The 21,428-nt window shown below is 44.2% G+C and overlaps 1 protein-coding gene across 2 annotated transcripts in view; it reads right to left on the bottom strand.

The window, feature by feature from the left end:
- The window catches only part of VPS13C (vacuolar protein sorting 13 homolog C), a 53,132-nt gene that overhangs the window by 17,883 nt on the left and 13,821 nt on the right, over window positions 1-21,428 (bottom strand). For both annotated transcript variants that reach the window (XM_070953708.1, XM_070953709.1), the window contains 39 exons: window positions 21,158-21,281; window positions 20,783-20,900; window positions 19,999-20,128; window positions 19,702-19,780; window positions 19,288-19,433; window positions 19,020-19,173; window positions 18,687-18,763; window positions 18,501-18,560; window positions 17,785-17,938; window positions 17,568-17,684; window positions 17,033-17,136; window positions 16,563-16,730; window positions 16,049-16,353; window positions 15,809-15,956; window positions 14,953-15,061; window positions 14,590-14,702; window positions 13,624-13,780; window positions 12,892-12,971; window positions 12,267-12,326; window positions 11,915-12,071; window positions 11,514-11,633; window positions 11,165-11,268; window positions 10,650-10,817; window positions 9,897-10,201; window positions 9,130-9,274; window positions 8,434-8,590; window positions 7,828-7,952; window positions 7,145-7,314; window positions 6,618-6,859; window positions 6,127-6,356; window positions 5,937-6,029; window positions 5,091-5,456; window positions 4,878-4,967; window positions 3,959-4,114; window positions 3,563-3,827; window positions 2,733-2,893; window positions 2,279-2,400; window positions 1,870-2,164; window positions 563-952 (listed from right to left, as the gene is read on the bottom strand). In XM_070953708.1, the coding sequence (XP_070809809.1) occupies window positions 563-952; window positions 1,870-2,164; window positions 2,279-2,400; window positions 2,733-2,893; window positions 3,563-3,827; window positions 3,959-4,114; window positions 4,878-4,967; window positions 5,091-5,456; window positions 5,937-6,029; window positions 6,127-6,356; window positions 6,618-6,859; window positions 7,145-7,314; window positions 7,828-7,952; window positions 8,434-8,590; window positions 9,130-9,274; window positions 9,897-10,201; window positions 10,650-10,817; window positions 11,165-11,268; window positions 11,514-11,633; window positions 11,915-12,071; window positions 12,267-12,326; window positions 12,892-12,971; window positions 13,624-13,780; window positions 14,590-14,702; window positions 14,953-15,061; window positions 15,809-15,956; window positions 16,049-16,353; window positions 16,563-16,730; window positions 17,033-17,136; window positions 17,568-17,684; window positions 17,785-17,938; window positions 18,501-18,560; window positions 18,687-18,763; window positions 19,020-19,173; window positions 19,288-19,433; window positions 19,702-19,780; window positions 19,999-20,128; window positions 20,783-20,900; window positions 21,158-21,281 (6,264 nt within the window). The remainder of the gene's footprint in view (window positions 1-562; window positions 953-1,869; window positions 2,165-2,278; window positions 2,401-2,732; window positions 2,894-3,562; window positions 3,828-3,958; window positions 4,115-4,877; window positions 4,968-5,090; window positions 5,457-5,936; window positions 6,030-6,126; window positions 6,357-6,617; window positions 6,860-7,144; window positions 7,315-7,827; window positions 7,953-8,433; window positions 8,591-9,129; window positions 9,275-9,896; window positions 10,202-10,649; window positions 10,818-11,164; window positions 11,269-11,513; window positions 11,634-11,914; window positions 12,072-12,266; window positions 12,327-12,891; window positions 12,972-13,623; window positions 13,781-14,589; window positions 14,703-14,952; window positions 15,062-15,808; window positions 15,957-16,048; window positions 16,354-16,562; window positions 16,731-17,032; window positions 17,137-17,567; window positions 17,685-17,784; window positions 17,939-18,500; window positions 18,561-18,686; window positions 18,764-19,019; window positions 19,174-19,287; window positions 19,434-19,701; window positions 19,781-19,998; window positions 20,129-20,782; window positions 20,901-21,157; window positions 21,282-21,428) is intronic.

Below are 21,428 nucleotides of genomic sequence, written 5' to 3' on the forward strand. Positions count from 1 at the left end.
TTCCTAATATCAAGAAGCTACAATTATGCTTCAGGTTTCCAGCAACAAGTCACAAGGGGTGACTGTTAGGAAGGTAAGTATAGAAAATCGCAAGAAATCAGATCTCACACATTCTTGACCACCCGAAAAGATAGCGACAAAAATGTTAATTCACCGCTGAGGTGGCAGTGAGGGAGAGAGACTGGATCTATACTCGGATAGCTGCAGGCATAAACAAAGAAAATTGAGATCCATTCAAAGCAGCATTCAAATTGCTCATTTCCTATTAAGAAAAATGAGGGGGAAATCTGCAATAAAGTGCGAATCAGAAAAACCAAATAAGAAAAAAAAAAGCTATAAAATTAATTAGGAAACATTTAGTCCAGCACTGTCTAGAGGGTGAATCAATACTAGGCTGATTAAATATATTGGAGCTTCCTCAAAAAGAGTGGGCTATTAGCCAAAGGAAAGAGGCTATTTTTATAAGCAGGCTGAGCCCAACCTTTCCAAATTGCAGAAGACGGTATTAGTGAAAATCACCGGAGCTTCTTCAGGCAGGTTGGACAGAAGCTTGGCCTCATACCTTGTTTTTACTGAAAATGTTCTTTTTCTTGAAGGAGAATAAGACAGTGTCTCGAAAGTCTGCTGGGTGTTTCACGTGAACGTCCTCGGCGCGGTACTGGAGGACGCGGGAAGTCTTATTGATGATCCAGTAGGGACTATACACCGAGAGGGTGGTGTGGGTGCTGTCCTTCCTGACGTGAAGGTAAAGATCCATCGTAGCCACTTCTGCAGAATGTGAGGTGAAGCAGACTGGGAAGAACTCCGGCAGTGCCTCATGGACACGAAAGCGCCCGCTCCAGTCTCGGCCCTGATATTTGAGCAGGATCAGCTCCATGACCTCCCCGCTGATTCTCGAGTGAAGAACATCAGCAGCGCTTCCTTCATGCAGCTCATGGGCCTTGGCTGTGCCCTGCGAAGAGCATTGGAAACCGTTAAGGGCCTGAGAATAGGAGCAGAACCAGGCGGGGCTGATGTGGATGGAAAGTGTCTTCTTGGGACACTGAGACAGAATTAGGCCCTTCATGTTTGCAATGCACAATTCAAATATTGTAAAAGCAACTTGGGGACACCATCTGTCTGGAACAGTGTGGAAGTAAAAAATGACCATAATTTCTCCAGGCAAGAATATGAAAAACAAACGGGAACAGCAATTCTCCATCATCCATCATGGCAGAATTTCGAGAGCATGGCACAATTCCTAGCGGAGATGCTCCAGTTCAGCTAGACCAGCCTTTCTCAACCTCAGCAACTCTCAGAGGTGTAGACTTCAGTTTCCACGCTGGTGGGGGGAACTCTGGGAGTTGAAGTCCACACCTCTGAAAGTTGCTGAGAAACAGTGGACTAGACCAGGGGTCTCCAACCTTGGCAACTTACAACTTGTGGACTTCAAACCCCAGAATTCCACAGCCAGCAGGCGCTTGTAAAGTTGCCAAGGTTGGAGATCCCTGGACTAGACAGTCTACACTTGCCTCAGACACAACAGCTCAGGAATTCCTTCTTGTGCACTCACTCAGACTGCTTACAGGTGCTACCTGTATCCTAGGATACACTGAACTTGGGCCTTTTTTGCTTTTTAAAGGAAAATAATATGCTCTCCAGTTCATCACCATATGTTTAAAATGCTTCTAAAAACGATTTCCCTTTCAAGAGGATGGAGAGAGCTAAAAGCAGTCGGGGCAAAGTTAAGTATCACTAAGTAGAGTTAGAGTGGAAGAAAGACAAATTGATGTGTTGCAAAAAAAAAAAGGGGGGGGGGAGGAATGTACTGAATGCTGAAATCCCCTGGGCCTTTTTGAGTTGCATCACAGCCCCTCTTGACTAACGTACCTCGAGGATGTACTGCAAAGAGTAAGGTAGAAGATTCTGCAGGGTAAGTGTGGGGTAGAAATGAATAATGTAGGCCGGCTCCCAGTTCTCCTTGTGAGTTGCGATGAAATTGAGCTCATCAGGCACGGCCGTGGCTTTCAAGCGGAGTGGCAGGAAACTAGTATCGGTGGCCGGGCATTGAAGCATACAGGTAACTTCGCTACTCCTGTGCAGTTCTTCTTGCCAAGATATGTAGGTTGTGGATGGCTCATATTGTCCTTTTAAGATGCCCGTTGGCTGAACAAACAGCTGACATCTAATAAGCCAATCACAGAAAGCAGAAGACATTGGAGGAAAAAACAGCGCAAATCCTCGGAATCCTTTGCAATAAATAGAACTGCTTAAGTATCTGAATAAGTGAAATATTTACCGATACGAATCTAATGGAACATGAAATTCCTCTTCTGGAAGAGACACACCTAAAGACTTCAGCTGTTTAATATCCTTAACAAATTTGTAGATTATAAACGGGACAGAGAAGTGGTTTTTAATCTGAAATGGAAAATAGAACATGAATAATACGTGAAAAGATTAATGGTTCCAATAGAAGAGAATTTCTGTCGTTCGGGGTTGAATTGTAGAGTTCTTGATGGTCTCTAAGCTTGGTGGTTTTCTTGCAGACATTTCATGACCTGACTAGGGAAGATCATCAGTGCTAGAAGGGAATGGGATTTTCTCCCTGATTCTATACAGTACCCTTGCCTGCCAGTAGGGTGTGGTTTTCCACCTGGGATCGGGGCTGCAGGAAAGCACCACTTTTTCACCGCACGCTCAACGTGTGCAAGGCTTCACACCCCGAAGCAGAATCACAACACAGGATTTACCTGGAGAGGGGAGCGCAGGGTGATCACTTTGTTCCCTTCTTCTGCATCTATCTGCACCACGACCGAGTTGGAGGAGCTGCTCTGGGGCGCTCTCACACTGTGGAGCCTCCGCCCTGGCTTGGCTATGGGAACAGCTGAGACCTCACTGTAGCCTTCAGGCCCTGTTTTGCATCAAAGCAATTTTCCTTATGTTATCCCTTCACCTTTGTTTCTTGCAAAAAATAAAACCAGTTTACAACTCAATTATAATTCAGGCTCCAGAAGCTTACAGCTACTGTACATAACCTGATCTGCTTATAAGGAAAATAAAATATTTATTGTCACAGAACTGTGATAAACCAAAGGAAGCATTTAAAAAATTGTCTGAAAATCATTCTCGATCATTTGGAAATGCTTTGTTCACCTTCCTAAAGCTCAGTGTTATTTGACTGATTATTCCTTTTTTAAAAATAACAGAAAAAGGGGGAAACCCCACAAATTATAACACAGATGTAGGAGATGACCAGGCTGAGCCAGAGGGAGGGGTCAAATGCGTAAGAAGTTTGATGAGTCCCAGCCCGTCCGCAAGAGAGCTACGTTCAGCCCACCCTTAAATGCTTCCTTAACTCCCGCTCATTTCCCTTGACTGTTAGTAGCTCAGGTTTTTGTAGGAAGCTTAAGAGTGCAATCAATCTTTATATTCATTTGAACTGCCTGAAGCTCCTGATTTCTCCAGCGCTTAACAAATACACTAAGCATAAAAATTGCTTAAGAGTGAAAAAAATAAAATGGAAAAAAGGATGAAGAAAGAGAATATACCATTATAGCAATGAATAGCTGCAGCACCTTACCGAAGCTCAGAGTTAGCAGACAGCTGTCTTGGCGACGTAGGATGCTAAGCCTTCTTCTGTCCAGAGACTCCGAGGTGGCATATTCCAGTTCTAAGCTCTGACCAAGTCCGACCCCCTGAATGCTATCACTTTTAGGGAACCCCACAACCTGGAGGCCTCTGCAGGTGTGGATACTGACAGGGATTCCCAGAGCGTTTCTGACCGTGAAGGGAGCCCGGTCTTTCAAAGTAGTGTCGTAAGTGGAAGCGGTTCCTTCCGAGAAGCCCTAACAACAAAGCCCATGTTTACTACTTGAAGAACGGGGGTGAAATGCCAATCAAAGAAATTAAAACATGGGAGAATTCTATCCAAACCGTAGGAGGGGAAGGGTTCGTTCTCCTATCTCATCAAACTTACCTTGGCTAGATTATTAAGGACAGTTAAGCAACATTTGGATATGGTTATATTCATGGTGTCTTTTGAAGAGATAGAGATCAGCTGCTGGGGTTCAGGTAGAATGATAAAGTCGTCTCCTGGCAACAGACCTCTGTCCTGCTCGGGGTTTGTCTTCATCTAAGGAGGAAAAGGAGAAAGTCCAATAAAGGCCCATCTGAATCCCAGGGAAGGCCCGATGTGGCGTCCCAAATTTGGACAGTAATTCGTCCTTTGGTCTATGAATGTCTAGAATAAAGGCAGCATGATACCCAAATTGTGAACTTATTTCCCCAAAATAAAAGGAAGAGCTATGAATGCAGACAAAGCGTTCCTTTAATCTTATAAGAAGAAAAATAGCAAGATGAGACAAAGGTGAATTTAAAGGGAAGCAAATTCTTCTTTAGAAGTTCCCAATCAGTATTTCCTAAACTCAAGTAAATTACCCGAATTGCGTAAAAGTGGTTTTTCTTTTTTCTGCACAGAAAAACCCATATGTTTTTCTGTGCAGTTGGTGTTTTAATTACAATGTGTAAAAAGGACTTTTTGATTAGTGGTTTTGGGTGATGAAGAAAAAAGTTTGGGAAGCACTGGCTTAAATACATTTAATATGTGGTGTTTTAGTATTAAATATAATGCGGAACAATACATTTTCTTCAGCTATTCAAACATTAGAGAAAACATTTGCATAATTGCTTGCACTGAATTAATATTAATTCTGTAACTGGTCCTGAAAAGCTATTCATCTGGGAGACAGAGGACCAACTGAAACTAAATGAGGCTGCCCCCTGCCTAATGAAGTTCCAGACCACCAGTTTCCCCAAAGCATGATAAAAATACACTTTGCATTTTTATCATGCACAGAAAACAAATGGCCAAAAAGGAACATTAAATGCTTGCTTACTTCCAATTTTAAGTTCCAGCGATGTCCTTCTCTATCCACTTGTTCTATCAGAGGTTCCCAGAGAGCATGGGTTTCGTTGTAATAATTCACCTGGGGTGCAGGATGGAACACAAAGCTGAAGCACGCAGAGCTTTCTCCTCCCGACTAACAAAACCCAACTCAAGAGGCATGGAGACCTATCAGAAGGTCAAGGCATGGACCCTATTTACGCACCTCCAGCGTCACATCAGCTCGGGCTGACATGAGAGAAGACCAATTTTTTACGGTTCCAGAAAATGCAGATTCTGCTAACAGTAAAGGGACGGTACGATGTCCCAAGCCGCACTCCAGGGTGACCTGAACCGATTTCACCACCACCTCAAAATGTTCCTTTTTTTCACTCTGCTCGCTGGCTAGCAAGGCTTCTGTGGCTTCTGTGGCCATGTCGACGCCCAGGAACCAACTCTGGCACTCGTCCACAGATCTGATGCTCCAGAGGTCCACAGGATTACAAAGGGTCCCTCCAGATTCTTCCTCCTTGGTCTGTCGCTTCATAGCAGCCAGGATAGTCATGACAGTGTTGAGAATTATTGGTGACACCTTAAAAATGAAAAAGGATACTAGAGCTGAGCGCTTCACTTATAATGCATGCAGTAATTGGAGATCAGTGTTTCTCAAACTTGACAACTTTCAGAGGTGTAGACTTCAACCCCCCCAATTCCCCAGCCACCGGATCCTGCCTTCAGAGTCAATGTCTGGGTTAAATCAAGGGCTTTCAACCTATCAGCTTGCATTGAAGAGCTGCTATTTACATATAAATTCAGAGTGATGGTGAGATTATTCCTGATAAAATCAAACCAATATTTTTACTGTGGAGGATCAGAAGGCAGAAGCTCAGGACTGTATGTGTATTGCAGGGATCCTCCCTGGAATAGTGGATTAGTGAATGAAGGTTCATTATGGGATGAGGAAGGAATGAAGTGAATAGTTCCAGGGACTCTACACACTGTAGATCTCAGCTCAGCCACAGATTTTTTTAGACAGGCACCTAAGCATCAGGGTGAGCAATCTGTTACTAACTTTCACAATCAAGGTGTCCATGTTCACATCCACGCTTTGCACTCCAGAAGTATCCATTGTGGCTTCCACAGTTAAAGAGCATGGATGCACCACCTAAAAGAACACCAGCAAAGTATTGGGGTCAATGCCCGCTTCCTACTGGCAGGAAAGAAGCCCCCTGCAAAGGGGAAGATCCCAGCAAGGGGCTCACCGTGGTGACGTTCTTCTTTGCTGTCCCCCGGAGGAAGGGGCAGGCCAGCACCCTGAGGTCCAGGACCCGAGCGGTCATCTGCTGCGCCTCGGAGCCCCCCGACAGCATGAAGCTGCACTGGAAGGAAGCTGCCAAGGCGGGTGCATCGGCCTTGGTCAAATTGGCCACAAACACAATTTCTGGATCCATGATGTGAGCTACGACTGACATGTTTGATCGCGCAGCTGCAGCTGTAAAAGTTTAAATTCAGTTCATGGCTCAATGAACCATGGTTATCACAACAGAGTAATAGCATACACCATCATCACTATGGCTAATAAAAATAAGCGATCCTGCGCTTAAGTCCCTGCCTTGGCATCTCTGCTCTGACCATGGAGCAACACATCCTAAACTGAAAATAAGGCCAGTGGCCTTAAGAGTGCAAAACTGCCCAGTGAGTAAGGATTAAGGATATTCAGAGCGGCTGTGCAGAACTCCTTCCGCCTGCTGACCTTTCTTGGGCTTAGGCTTTCCCTGGGAAGCTGGCTTCAATGCGAACTGGGCCGGCCTTTCCACCGGTTTGGCTGCAGGCAGGGACTGAATGAAGAAGTCGGCCACTGTCAGCAAGAACTCCATGCTGGCACACAAATACAGCTGATCCAAGACAGCTACGATGTCGGTCCCGTTTTTATCTTGCTTGTAGTTGATATCAATCATGACAATATCATCTTTACCGTCCTTTCTGGCTAGCATTCTGCAAAACAGAAATGCATTCATAGATGAGATGGTTGAATTTATGGGGGAAGAACTTGGAATGGATTAATCCAGTTTTGTATCCTCCAATTACCCTGATTCCTAGAATTTCTAATGAGAAGGCCACCATCTGCAAGGCCTCGGATTCAACAGACCTTCAAACAAATTCCAAACCGCCTCTGTACAAGAGGTAGATTTTTTCACGGCTGACCACGTATGTTAAGCAAAGTACCGAGGCATTCATGGCCGAGAGGTGGTGTTTTCAAAGGACTGCTGGATAGCTGACCTTGCAGATGCTTTCTCGACCCCTTCTCTGAGATCATCCAAGGTGCATGTTTCCATCTTAGTGCTGACATCCAGAGAGCCGTCCGAAAACATTTGTCCTGATGATCTCATGAAATGCAGCCGGAGTTCTCCAAGGCGCAAGTGGCTGTTGTGAAGCGAAAGCTGAGATTTCTATGAGATATAAAAATGGCCGAGATAAAGGGGTGAAGTCTCACAGCTCAGAGACTCGACACTTCTCCTAGTTTGGACTATCTATCCGAACAGAGAAAGAACACGGATGGAGAACTTTTTTCTATTAAAACAACCAAATTCAATTCACATAGAAGAAATCTCTCTCTCAAGAAAAACGTTTTCAGACTTTGACATCGTGATGCCCAGGTTGTCAATGGAGAAAGCCCCCAAAATATCAGAAGGGAGAGGGGGCCAGGAATTGGAATGGGGCAGGGAAGGCTGGAGGCCTGATCAACAACATGTGTGTGTGTGTGTGCATGCACATGCGCGCACATATATGAAGGGGCACATACAAATGGCTAACAAACTCAAAGATTAAATTTCACATGTTTTTGGAACAAACTCTCCATTTTTGGACCACCCTGATCTAGTTGGCCTGTGATCTTTTTTTTTAACATTCTATCTCGGGGTGCCAAGGAAACTGGCTTTCAAGAATCTTGTCTTGTGACCAACCTGGTTCTTATCAGCATTGTAGAGAACGACGGAGAGCGATTCAAAGTTGATGTGAAACATGACGGCCACACTTTTCTTCAGCTGGGCTTCCCCAGATGCTTCGCCTGCAGGAATCTCAGGGGTTCCTGGGTGATTGAGAAACGAGAAAGAAGCCATGTCCATGGCTTGCCTGAAGACTGGCAGTTGAGAGCATGACCTTCCATTCAACACCAGCCCCCTTTGATCCTGTTTCACAAATGGAGACTTCATTAGAGCCAAAGACCAGCATACAATGTGATGCCATTTCTTTTTATTCCCCCTTTACCTTTTGCTGAATTCAAGGGGAATTCAAATTATAATTCAAGGGGAATTATAAAGAACCCATTATAACGTTCTCTTCTCTTATACATAATGACAACCCTGTGAGGTCGTCTGGCTGGGAGAGAGTGGCTGGCCCAAAATCACCCGGCCATTTTCACCTCCAAAGTCTCCAGGTTTCTAGCTAACACCCCAAACTTGTTTTCCCCAGTACTTCCCAGGTACTCTTTTGTCCTGATGGTGGTAACAACCAAATGATGCATTTTGCAACTCTTTGAATTAAATGCTCCGCTTCGGGGAAAGACGTACCTTCATCAAGGCCAGCCACAGCTTCAGCTTTGGGCTTTTTAAACTTCTGAGCATCTGGCAAGGTGGAGTGTGTGACTTTGGGATCTGCAGCAGCTTCACTGAGATTCTCTAGCAAAATGTTCATGAGCAAAGTCAAGTCGTCCTGACTGAGTGAGATCTGCAAAGAGAAGAATCTATTATTAAACTGCTTTCCTCCGGCAACGCCACCCATTTTGGCTTCCTCCCCACCCCCCACCCCACCTTATGCAAATAGTAAAGATCAATCTTAGGCCAGCACAAGACCTTCCCACAAGGGTTTATTAAAACACCTCCAAAGGCCAAATTGCAGACTCCGGGGGGAGGGGGGGAATGCATTTCATTGCCAGCATAGGTAGGAAATACCTGCCTGTCACTCTGATGGGTCTGCATGAATTAGCTAGTAGCAAACATATACACACAGAGTGATTGCGGCATTGTCAAAAAAGGCAGAAATTGTTGGTTTTCTATTCTGTTCAAAACGGGCAGGAATCCTTCCAGCCAGAAGGGGAAAAAAAATCTTATGTAAAAAAGTTGTAAGTGGAGATAAGCCTAACTGGAAAATCAAAGCCCTCTTCAAGGGCAAAATCAATGTAACCTCTATCAGAACCCAAGTGATAATTATAATCCACAGCTTATCTCCCCAGAGATCATGGCTCTCTGGGCTTTTTGTGACCTTACCAGCATGGCCTTTAAGTCTCCTTGGATGGCGATCCCTGGAATCTGCAGATACCAATCAGAGGCCAAGTTCCTCTGAACTGACAGCTGTAGATTGACTGGCTGCAAAATTTCGGTCTCTGGCTGAGGTCTGTTGCCCACCATCGTCCTACAAATTAAACGGGAATGGAAAGTCACAAGGTGGCCCTCTGAGTAAACCAGCCCCTGCTGCCGGCAGCGCATGGCGTCACTGGGAATAGCCCTCCAAGGCCTAAAGCTCACTTACTTGGGATGCTGGCTGGGGAATTCTGGGAGTTAAAGCCCACAAGTCTTAAAGTTGCCAAGGTTTGGACAACCCCTGTTCTAATCCTGTTCTGCCACAGGGGCTTTTCCATGGAGGTTCACTGGGGGAAAGTCTGCTTTGGTTTCTGCTTTCTGCTTTGCCCCAACACAATTTAGCTCATTACGGGGGCCCTACCCTGACTAAGCCCTTCGGAAGCCCTCCCGGTGCCTGATGGGGGGAAAAAGCAAGATGGTTTGCTTAGAACTGCCATTTACACACTGGTTTATGCTTGCATTCATAACCAAAGGTGGCGGAAGACGGCTAAAGCTTCAGACCTTCTCACAGAGCTGTGCAGGGTCTCTTGTCAAGCCTTCAAGTAATGGCTTCTCTGCTGCAGAAAGGTGTTCCCACTGCCAGGAGAAACCCCACAGCAACAGGCAAGGAAAGCCTGCCATGGGCAGCCATCTGTCTGCTGACCTCGAGGGGAAAGAGCTCACAACAGACATACCTGGAGATCTTCAACTGGGTGAGTTGGATATCCATCTTGTCAATCACCGGAGGAGGCGTCTTCTTCTCCCCAGAGACCAGGGTGAATTCGTTCCAAACTCTGATTAAGCCAAGATCGGCTATCAATACATTGTTGGACACGGAAGACTGAGGGATCAGGATGACGGGAGCTTTCAGGTTGATGTCCATCGAGAGGCGAAAGCTCTTCTGAGCAAAATCCTTCATGCTGGAGGCAGCCTTTTCTGCGGCTTGAACCGTGGCAGCGCTCAGTGCCTCCTTGGCCGTTTGGAAGTGGTTGAGAAAATGCTAAGCAAGGACAGAATTACAAGCCTAATTAAGCAGCACCGCTGGAAGGTCAAGAAAGGACAGTGTAAATGGATCCCCCAGGTGAGTAAAAAGAAGTGAAAACAAGTATTGTTGTGTAAACTGTCCAACCATCTCATTCTCAAGTGTCACACTGTAAAGGAAGAAGAAGTAATGACCAAGCTCTGCACTGCCAGGACCAATTTTATTCTCTTCCGTCCTTTGTGAGGAGACTGGGATTTTGAGCCTACACATTTGAAAACTGCAGCGTAAGCCAGTGTTTCTCAACCTTAGCAACTTTAAGACGTGTGGACTTCAACTCCCAGAATCCGCTTCATCTTCCGGATCTGAGAGAGGAAGCGGATTCTGGGAATTGAAGTCCACGCATCTTAAAAGTGTTCAAGGTTAGGGAAGACTGATGTAAGTTAACAGAAAGAAGAAGCTCTCTTACCAGAAGCGTCATGAAGAATTTGTGCACATAGACGATCTGAACGCAGCCCACTTTCAGAGACATTTTGCCATCAAACTTGGACATGTCCATGTAAGCGTCTCCTTCGGTGGCATCGGAATAAAGGGACATGGTGAACCGGAAGACTTCGTCTCCCACTATCGAGACTATCTGCAAAGATCACAGGGACCATGATTATCTCTCTCTTTGATACTATCCATCATGAGCTGGTCTGCCCTGACCCACAGCAAGAAAAAAGGGTCCCTGGGCTGTCGGATCATGACCTAAAACAGCCCCTGCCCCTCAGAAGTTTCCAGCTCCACCAGGCCGCCCTCCCTGTCCTCCAATTCAGTTTCTCCATCTTGAGGGGAAAAGGCGACGTGCGAACGGGCCAGAGTGTGCAATCCTACACTGTGTGCATTCAGATGTGCTCTTTTTCCTCTGAGCGTCTCTTCTGTTCCTAACTCTGCCAAACTGGTCCATGAGGCTCATTTCAGCACTCCCAATGTCACGCTCACCTTTTTATGAACCGTTTCCGGATCGACGTTGGTTATGATGAAATCCCGAAGCCGGGCAAAAACTTCAGTGTGCTTTGTTGTGGTAAACACACAGGCCTCCATGCCTGGGGAGGAAGGAGGACAAAAATAAAAGGGGATGTCTTCCATTTTTGATTGAAGTTTGGATACCGGGATTTTTCTTAGGGAATTTACACTTAATCCATTACTAGCTGCTATAGGAAATGTATTTGACCCAAGGACTGAAAGAGAAGAATTCTATCCTACAGCAATAGCAGAGTTAAGTACGGTAACTGGGAAGGAGGAGAGCTGTTTTTTTTTAATTCCCATGCATTATTTCAAATGCGCTTACCTTGAATTCGTATATCTGCAATATCAGCTTTCTGGTCACAGACCAAAACATTAAAGGCATTCAATTTGGCAGTGAGCTTCAAGTCGAACACATCATCAGGGATGGCTGCAGGGGCAGCATCTGAGGAACAAGAAGAGATTGGTCAGCATGGTGGGCCTTCCTCCCCAGCCATGCGCCTCAATCTTCCTCTTCCTCCTCCCTGGTCTTGTAGCAGTGAACACACCGATGCTTTGTGGCCCCCACTCCTGCTGCTTCAAACCCATGCAAAGAAACTTGGAAATTCAAAATGCTTCTTAAATTAATGAATTTAATTGGCTCATCATGATCAAAAGGGATCACCTTGGTTCCTCAGTATTAAATAGGATTGGCAGAAAGAGAGAGAGAGATCAACCCTCCAATACCTGATTTTGCAACAGCTATTTTGGGATCTTCTGATGGTTGCTCTACTTCAGCCCCCTTCTCAGCTGGCGTGAGGCCACTTGAGGCAGATGTGAAAAAATTCATGATAGAAAGCAAGGCTTCGGTGTGCAAAAGTAAGTCTAACGAAGAAAAGGATACCTGGAAAAAAAAGAAAGGAAATACATGAAGGAGGGACCGCTCATTTAAAAAGGCCTTTCAGCCCATGTAGGATAAATGGGAGTTATTTGGCTTAAAAATCCAATTGGAATCTGAACTCTTTTAGTTAAACTAGCATTTGTTCTCCAAAGGACATCCTACCCTGGGTAGCTAAGTCAGTAAGGTAACAATACTCACATTCAGCAACTGCTTTGTTCTGTTGTAAACGGTGTTGAAGTGAGGACCATCAACATCGGCCTAAACGAGAAACACAATTTCAGTTTGCGGCAGAAGGCGAAGCCATAGCAAAGCACACGCATATTCACGCCAACTGTTACGTTCAGGCAGGGAACATTCAAGCTGTGGGACACAGCACTGCAATCCAAGCTCCTCTTGGTCCAATCCCACCACTGCGCCACCTCGTCGTTTTTTACTGTATCCTGCAGGCAGCCCTGGGTTCAACATCTACCTATTTCTGCCAACTGTTATCTCAGTAGAGGAAGCCCCACACCATGTCACCCTTAGAAATGCCACAGAAGAGTCCAAGCTGGGCATTATTCGATTCCCAAGAAAGAAAAGGCGAAAGGAAGATGAGTTGCCTTCCTCATGAGGCCCCCTCTGTATGTAACTGACAGAGAGACCAACCCAATCCAGCCTTCTAGCAGAAACCTCTAGCAATTAAGATTCAATTCGGCTTTTTGTAACATACATTAATTTGCATTGTTTCACTTTGATCCTCTGTATAAAATACACTGCCATTTTTGCTTTAAGCATCCACTCAAAATACCCCACAGTAATTTTTAGTTTTAAAGTAGTGCTTAACCTTAACATATTCCATCTTTAGAAGATGCTTGCCAGATTCATCTGAAGAACTAATAATATTTAATGGATCTCCTTTGGAATCTGTAGAAAGAATAAAATTCATACTTAAACCATTGTAAGCCAAAGCCACTCACTGACAACAGAGTCCCTAAGGAAGGAAAAGTGGATTGATACAGTAAAGAGGGTAATTTCTTCATCGATACAATCTTCCTCAAAAGAATAATCAGTAGAATTTCAGAGAAATTACCCAAAATATACAGTAAACAGATACTTCATAAGCTTGATGAGGTCCTCCTGCCTAAGGAGGAGAATCTGGGTTGTTTTAGGATTAAAATTTTACATTCCACTAATCATTATTTCACCAAGTTATACCATATCTCAATGTTAGTTTTTCTCTTTAGGGATTTTTTTTTAGTCAAAACTAACCAAAACTCTCACAATTCTAGCCATAGATATTCTCTAAGGTCATTTTTAAACTACCCAAATTTTAAATTTTATGATTAAAGGAACATGGAAAATGGGAGTCTTTATGGAAAAATAGCAAGTTAAACGAGACCCTTTAAAATGCTTAAAATTCAAATAGAGCTTTGCACGACGAGTAAGAATAAAAATTCAAAACACAAAATTGAAATATTTAGAGAAATGTGATCTGCACCTTAACACTGTCCTCTAAAAACCTGTGTGTAATCTGAGTTACATTCATTTGGGAAATCCTTCATTAAATAAGACTTACCAGTGAATTCAAGGCAATTCATCTGGACTTTCTTAAGATATGCTGTAAGAGTCATATCGTGCATTTTTATTCTACCTTCACTTCCAAGTTTTAATACTGTGAGCCTGTATAAAGGAAAGCTTTGCTTTTCCACTTGCTTCGTTAATATTACTAAGACCTGAAAGGGGGAAAATAAAGTATATGAAAGATAGCATGGACACATAAAAATACACCAGCCATTCATATTCCAGTTGTCTATCTACATTTGCCATTTTGCCAAACCATCTTCAAGGAGGGGGGGGCGGTAGTGTGCTGCAGGAAGAAACAAGAATTCACGTCTGTCAGATTCACAAATATGCCAAAAATCCTGGAATCAACAGAGCCTTTAATCAGAACAGAGCAAGTTATGATCTCGACTTGTCCTGATGGAGGCACCATCCAAGTGGCTCTGATTCAGGAGTACTGAAACGCCCCACCATTTCTCACCAGCCAGAATGAGCCTGGCAAGTGGGGTGCTAACCTACTGCCCCATCTCTTTTCAGCCCTCCTGCCCACAGGAAGGCAAAACACAAGCTTTGCCAAGTTCAGCCATTGGCATCACCTAGAAGGGCAAGGGCAGGGAGAGGCCCTCCAGAGAAATACTGAAAGCCCGCTGGGAATAAACTGACGGGTGGACCACTAACAATAACCCGCTCTTCCGGTCTGGGTGAAGCCAGAAAGGAGCTGGAGGAAGGAGAACAAATAAGGCTGTCCTTGCCAGCACTTATTCAGGAAACGGGATACCTTGGGTCTGAATTAGCCTTAAGCTGCTGCTGCTGCTACAGGCCGATTCAGAAGTTGAATGCTCCACTGCCAAGCAAATAAGCGGTATTTAAAATAAATAAATAAATAAATAAATAAATAAATAAATAAATAAATAAATAAATAAATAGGAGGATCCGTGGGCAATTACAACTGAATCAAGGCAGAGATTCATAAGTTCCCTACCTTGTTTATTTCAAAGTTCAGCAGCAGGCTGGTTCTATCTTCCGTCAGGGCTTTTCCCGAGATGCTGGATTTCGGGGTCCCAGCCAACGGCACCATTTCTTTTACCTTGCCTGCTAATTCCAAAACAAGAGATGTCCATTTAAAGAAGGCCTGTTCACATCTTGCTGCAAAACCAGTGCTTCTTTGTGAGTTTAAGTCATGAGCTGTGAGCCCGGATCAGGCCAAGAACACCTTTCGGTCTGCTGCCACCTGCCTGCCTGTCCACAGAAGAGCACTGGCAGATTAGCTCCCTCCTAAACTCCCTGCAGGAAAAATCTCCAACTACGCAACCTGGGAACAGGGACCCACACAAAGATTTCCTACCTTCCGTCGACGCTGCTGGTTCTGCCTCAGGGTCGGTTTTGTCTGCTTCAGCCAGGTTCTCATTCATAACTTTAAGCAGAACATTTAAATCCTCCTGACTCAGGATAACCTAGAAACGGGGGCATTTCGAGGGGAGGTTACATTTCTTCAGACTGAATGAACCGCCACTGAACAAGGGGGACGAACCCCAACCCTGCCTGTCGAATACAAATATTCATCCGCCTTTTTGGCAAATCCCTCCATAGTTTTTATCACTCCAATCTTTCTTCTGTGGTAAACAGGGCAAAGTGAAGGTTCCATTCAAGACCATTATGGGAACCATAACACTATAACCATCATCCATCTAAAAATCCTCTCTGTGGTTCTTCTTCCTCCTTCAATATCCCAAAGGCCACATTTGGGGGTCCCTGAGGGGCTAAGCCTCAGCAAAAGCCAGGATAAGGTACTCCCCCCAAGTCACCATAGTCTCAAAGGGGGCCTCTAAATGGGGGACAGTTCAGCAAAGCCGAACACAACTCTCTGGTGAGGATGTAGACCAGAAAAGGCACCTCTCTTCATACTGGAATTAATCAAGAGCTGTTGAAGAGGTCAGAATCCAAGAATTCCTGATAGAATGAGGAATGTACAATGAAGGATTCTCCCTGCCCCCCCCCCCCCCAAAAAAATAGAGCTGCAGCGTAATCACGTGAGCTGCTTTTGAAAAGCCCAGCAGCATCTGAGAACGAAGCCAGCTGCGGGACCTGCCATTCCTTTCCTTTTAAATGGAGAAATGTCTTTCTTGCTATCTTTGGTTTCCCCTCTATGGGGACCCTGGGAGAAATGTACCAGCTGCACGAGGGAAGAGAAATTAACTTACGCTGATGGTATCAAGGTAACCTCGGACTTCCAGCAGGGGTATTTTGTGATACCACATCCCAGCCAGGTTGCGGTTGACTGAAAGGTCCAGATTAATGGGGTGCAGAATTTGAATGTCAGGCTGTGAAGCCCCTCGCTGCAAGACTGTCCTAGAGGAAGTCACACGATTATTGTGGGGTTAACGTGACGGAGCCCTCCCCAATCACGCTGCGCTTCACGGGTAAACAGGAGCCGGATTTACCTGGACAGCTTCAGCTGGGTGAGGTGCACCTCCATTTTATCCATGATGGGAGGCAGCGAGCAATCCTCCGCTGGCACCAGGCTGAACTGGTTTTGTATTTTAATCAGCCCAAGATCAAAGACCACAGCATTGCAAGAGACAGAAGACTGCGGGACGACGATGACGGGGGCCTTCAGGTTGATGTCCATGGAGAGGCGGAAACTCCTCTGGGCGAAGTCCCTCATGCTGGTGGCAGCCTTCTCGGCGGCCTGCACTGTAGCAGCGCTCAAGGCCTCAGTGGCAATTTGGAAGTTGCTGAGGAAATTCTGTGACAAAGTAAGAGGTTTGCAGGTCAGGAATGGGGCGAGGGAGCAGTGGACCATTACTTAACTGTGATATTTAAGTGACACATTTTTCAGCTTCCTGTTACTCATATGACACAGAGAGAGAGACTGTTTTTTGCATCCCAATATAAAAACTTCCTCCATGCCACGTGAAAAACAGAACAACAACTCCTCCCAGTTGGCAGTCTTACCAGGAGTGTCATGAGGAATTTGTGTAGATATATGATCTGAATGCAGCCCACTTTGAGAGCCACAATTCCATCCACTTTGGACATATCCATGTAAGCTTCTCCCTCAGTGGCGTCTGGATATAAGGCCAGGTTGAAACTGAAGACTTCATCGCCGACTATGGAAACCGCCTAGAAGGTGGGCAAGCAAAAATATCATGGGCTGGATTGGTAGTTTCTAGATGGGTATCCAAAAGATGAGTTTGCAATGCTCGACAAGCGCATGGAGGCCTCGCTGGTTCTTCAAGACTGCAGCTCTAAAGCCAAGTTGGACATGGAGAATACCCAAATGGGCTCGAGTTTGCACAGGCTGTTTCTTCCAAAACACCTGGAGAAGAAACTTCCCGGATGCCCTCGTGGGGTGTCTCTTGGTACAAAATACAGGAGAGCCATTCTGGTGCTCAAAAGTCTTGCAATCAAAGGAGTAACTGTACCTTTTTATGAATTGTCCTCGAGTCAACATCAATAACAACAACATCTTTCAGCCGGGCAAAGAGAATAGTTTGACTGGACTGCAGAAAAAGGAAGGAGTCAAGGCCTGAAAGGAAAAAAATGGTTAATTATTTGCTAAGAACCATAGAAATGAAATCTCAGAGCCCTAACTAAACCTTTACTGTGTTATTCAATTTCCAAAAGTATTTTGAAGCTGCTGTAGAAACATTTCTAAGATCTGGGCCACTGAATATATTGGGACAAAAGCCGAGGAAGTTATCTCTTTCTGTCCTGTCTTTGTGGACCACTTGAAGTGCCCAGATTTATGCCCAACTGCCTTCCCCCCTCCCTTCATTTCAAACCAGCGGAAATGCATCTATTTAACTGGCCTTCCGCTATACAAGATCAGAATTGAGAAATCAGAAACGAGTGAAATCAAAGTCCTCCAATAGATGGGATATATTTCAATAATTCAAGCTTAAGAGAATGTTCTCGACAGCTTGGAAGAACTGAATAGAACAGGCATTTTCCCATTACCTTGAACTTTTATTTCAGCAATATTGTTCTTCTCATCGCAAATGTTCAAACAGAAGGCCTCCATCTTGGCAAAGAATTTGAAATTAAACACATCCTTGTCCTTGCTCGTTTTTGCCACTGTAGAGAGAGATTTTTTAAACAAATCAACAAGATGTAGACCTGTTCCAGGCCATCCTGAATGAGGAGAAAACAGCACCCAAATATGGCTGCCCATTACCTTCCTTCCCAGCAGACTCCGTCCTCTGGGTCTCTTCCCGTCTCTGCAGGGCTGGTGGCTGCTTCTCCCTTGCTGGGACCACAGCCATGAGATACCCCAGGGCCGAGAGAAGAGCCTGGGTGTGCAACACCACTTGGAGGGAGGAGAAGGTCACCTGTGGAGTTTGGGGGGGGGAAGGCACCTCTTCAAAAGCATGATCTCCCCATTCACCCAACACTCCACCAGAATCACTTTCTTGATGCCCAGGAATTACATTGTTGATTTGGGGGGGAAATAGGGCACCCCTGCATCCTGGCTTTCCTGCACATTTCATAAATGGGTCTCAGTCCAACATCCCCAAGTGAAGCAACCATTTTCTTAAGTGTAGTTTGGGTTCTCTATTCTTAGACTTACTTTCAAATGTCATCCGACACCTCACGATGGCTAAAAGGGACTCAAGGCCCCTTCTTCATCTGACTTAGCAGGCTAAGGACACAGCAGGCTATTTCAAAATGAAGGAGGGCCAAAGAGAGGGGACACCTTCCTGGACATGGTCGAGAGCAGCAACACAAACAAGGGTTTATCAAAAGCCAGGCACCACTCAGAAACCTGCTTAGTCTTTTCTACCCAACCCAACCCACTCTCTTGGTAGGGAGCTGAGGGGTCTTCCTTAGGAGCAGCAAACTCAGCCTTATTTACAATTAAGGTTAGGATGAGTTTTCTTAAATTTTCCTTACCTCCATTCTTTGTTCGGTATTGTCAAAAACTGTCTGAAATTTTGGACCATTTTTATCGGCCTGAGGGGAAACATAACATGTGACTGAAAATTGAAACACAATTTTCATATTGTACACAAAGCCATTATTTGAACATGCCGTTCAGTACGTATCATTTGGTAACATTTTTTTTTTAAAGGTCTTTACCTTGATATATTCTACTTTCAAAAGGTCTAATCCGGAGACATCCGATGAACTAATCAAATGAACTTCCTGCCGTTTACCTACAGAAATATATGAGATCTAAGAAATGACAGGTTATGTAAAGCCTGCATGGCTTTTTAAACTAAGTCTTTTCTATAATTAGCTCTTTTAAACAAAATCCATAACAATTTTGTTTTGTTTTCTTTAGACTAAAACTTTAGATTTTTTTGGGTAGAAAGTTTTTTTCAGGCTAATCAAATCACAAATCAAATCATTCTTTCTCACCCCTGTCCAAAAGTACATTTTTGTAACTGCTTAACCTATTAACGAAATTACCTTGAATTTCATAATAATTCAGGCTAATCTTTCTCAAGTAAGACTCAGCTCTCAGGTCGAATGTTCTAGCAGTAGCTTCCATCCCAAGCTGCTGCACGTTAAATACAAGTATTGTTTCTTCTCTCTGCAGCTGCTTGGTCAGTTCCAAAATCACCTAAATAAGAGACACTTGTTGAATTTTGAAATCTGGGCATCTTCAGTTACAGACAGGCCTCAATTTGTGAACTGAACTTCAATCTCTAAAGCGATGCAGAAAAAATACACTTGCCTCCTTAATTTCAAATTTTAATTGCAGGTTTGTCAGCTCTTCCTGAACAGTTTTAGTCTCATTCTTTAGCTGTTTTTTTGGGGGGGAAACCACTTTCTCTGGTTGTTGGGGATAATCATCAGAATCAAAATATTCATCCTCAGATTCTAAGGAACAAAGAAAGTGCTATTAGGGCATTCTGTGGGCATCAAAATATTCGCTTTGGAATGGACTAGTTCATCAATGTTTAAATAAAATTGGATTTGTACAGTCATTTGCAGGGGGGAAATTCCATTTGCCATAACTTGATTTTTTTTAAATGTCCCATTTAAAGATTTTAACGCAAAGTTGTCTAAGCCACAAGTATGCTTTCTAAAATAGCCAAGCGCCTTGGATTTGCCGTAATTTTGGATGCTCCCCCCCCCTTTCTTTTACCTGATTCTAATTCTTCCAGCAATAGTGTGGCACCAAGGAAGTCTTTCCTTCCATCAGAAACCACAGGAATGGCAGGAGCCTGCAAAAGAATGCGAGACAGTGAGAAACCACTGGATAATATTTTCATATCAATCTACATACAACACTTCAGGTTGGAATGTTCTCACAGCAGTGCCAAGCTGGCATGACTGCTTCACTAGTATTTGTTACACATTTGACCTTTCTGTGTCTCGGAAATGCCAACAATTATGCTAATTACTGGCTGTACTTTCCCCAAATGTACAAAGAGTTTGATACCTTTGCACTTGAAACTGAAACATCGGATTTCTGTGGGAGAGGAATGCTGTCAATAAGCTCAAAAACCCCTTTGATCTTCTGATCAGAAATTCTCAGGTGAACCAAAGGAAGCTCTCCTGACACCTTAAACCTAAGGATATAAAAATGTAGAAGAAACAGAACTAGGTTGCCAATAATGCTGCTACACTCTTGATCTAGAAGGTAAAGCACGCACGCACACACACACAGAGACCAAAACCCAGCAGGGCTGTGAAATTGGCACACACTGCATAGAAGGCACCATCAAAGGAAATATAATTAACATCTTGTTTTTACAAACAAATGCACTGATCTCTGCCTACAAGGATATGAAGTGAACCGCCAGCTCAACAGCTTTCTTTCAATTGGGCCTAAAGTAATGATTTTGAGAAACATCCAAGAAATGTTAAGGTACATCTGGAAAGCTTTTTAAAAGACCATTAGAAGGTCTCCAGGGAGACTGGCTGGCTACTTTGTCCCGAGAAGATTTGGATACGTAAATTTCATGGCATTGATCAGTAGTTTCAGTGTGCCAAAGGCCACGATTAAAAATAACTCTTCCAAAAAAACCCAAAATGAAAAGCAAGCCATGAATTCCCACTCCTGCCCAGGATGCCACTCTAGCAATATTTTAAGAGGTCTGGAGCAGCAACAAGCACACTGAATAAAAGTCCACCTCCCTAGCCACAAAAACGCGGCCTGCTCCACCTTTAGGCAACATGAAACAACTGAACCATATTTACAGCTTTTAAAATTGCTACATTACTTTGCCATTCTGACGTCCTTCTCCACCATTGATTTGGCAACTTGGATACACATGTCCATGGGACGCAATATGTGCAGCAAGGATGCGGGCTCAGACCGGGCTTTTTTCCAATCTTCCCCTAAAATGCAATTAAAGAGTTGCTAATATTTTGGTAATTCTAGCATGATAATAAATAATATTGATGCATAAAAGTCTAGTAAGCCCTAGCGATACCACAAAAAAAATACGAAAAATTCAGTATGTGCACCTGCCAAATTCCAGAGAAGTAAATAGATTCGAATTTCAAGGTTTATAGAGTTAATACTGTACCATTTGTGCCAACTGCTTTCCACTTGATATGCACTCAAGAATGTTTGGGGTTTAGAGGCATCATACCTGATCTGCCAAACAGCAGTTGTACGTTCTTGATTTCTACATCAAATTTGTCATAGGCTTTGTCCATGATCTCTTCCAAGGAACTGCCTGAGTTCTGCTGGTGACCTTGGCTGATGCTCTTCAGCTGTTGAATTATAAGTTTCTCTGCAGCTTAACATGCAACTGTCACATAGTTTTCACAAATGTGTCCGTAAACACAATTGGCCCACAGCTGTATTCATCAGCACTCAATGGGATGATGTTAGACCTGAGAGGAACACATTCCTCTTTT

This window comes from Pituophis catenifer, unplaced genomic scaffold (genome assembly GCF_029215685.1).
Source record: "Pituophis catenifer annectens isolate HBS135680 unplaced genomic scaffold, rPitCat1.0.hap2 SCAF_14, whole genome shotgun sequence".
In the NCBI taxonomy this organism is placed as follows: Eukaryota; Metazoa; Chordata; class Lepidosauria; order Squamata; family Colubridae; genus Pituophis; species Pituophis catenifer.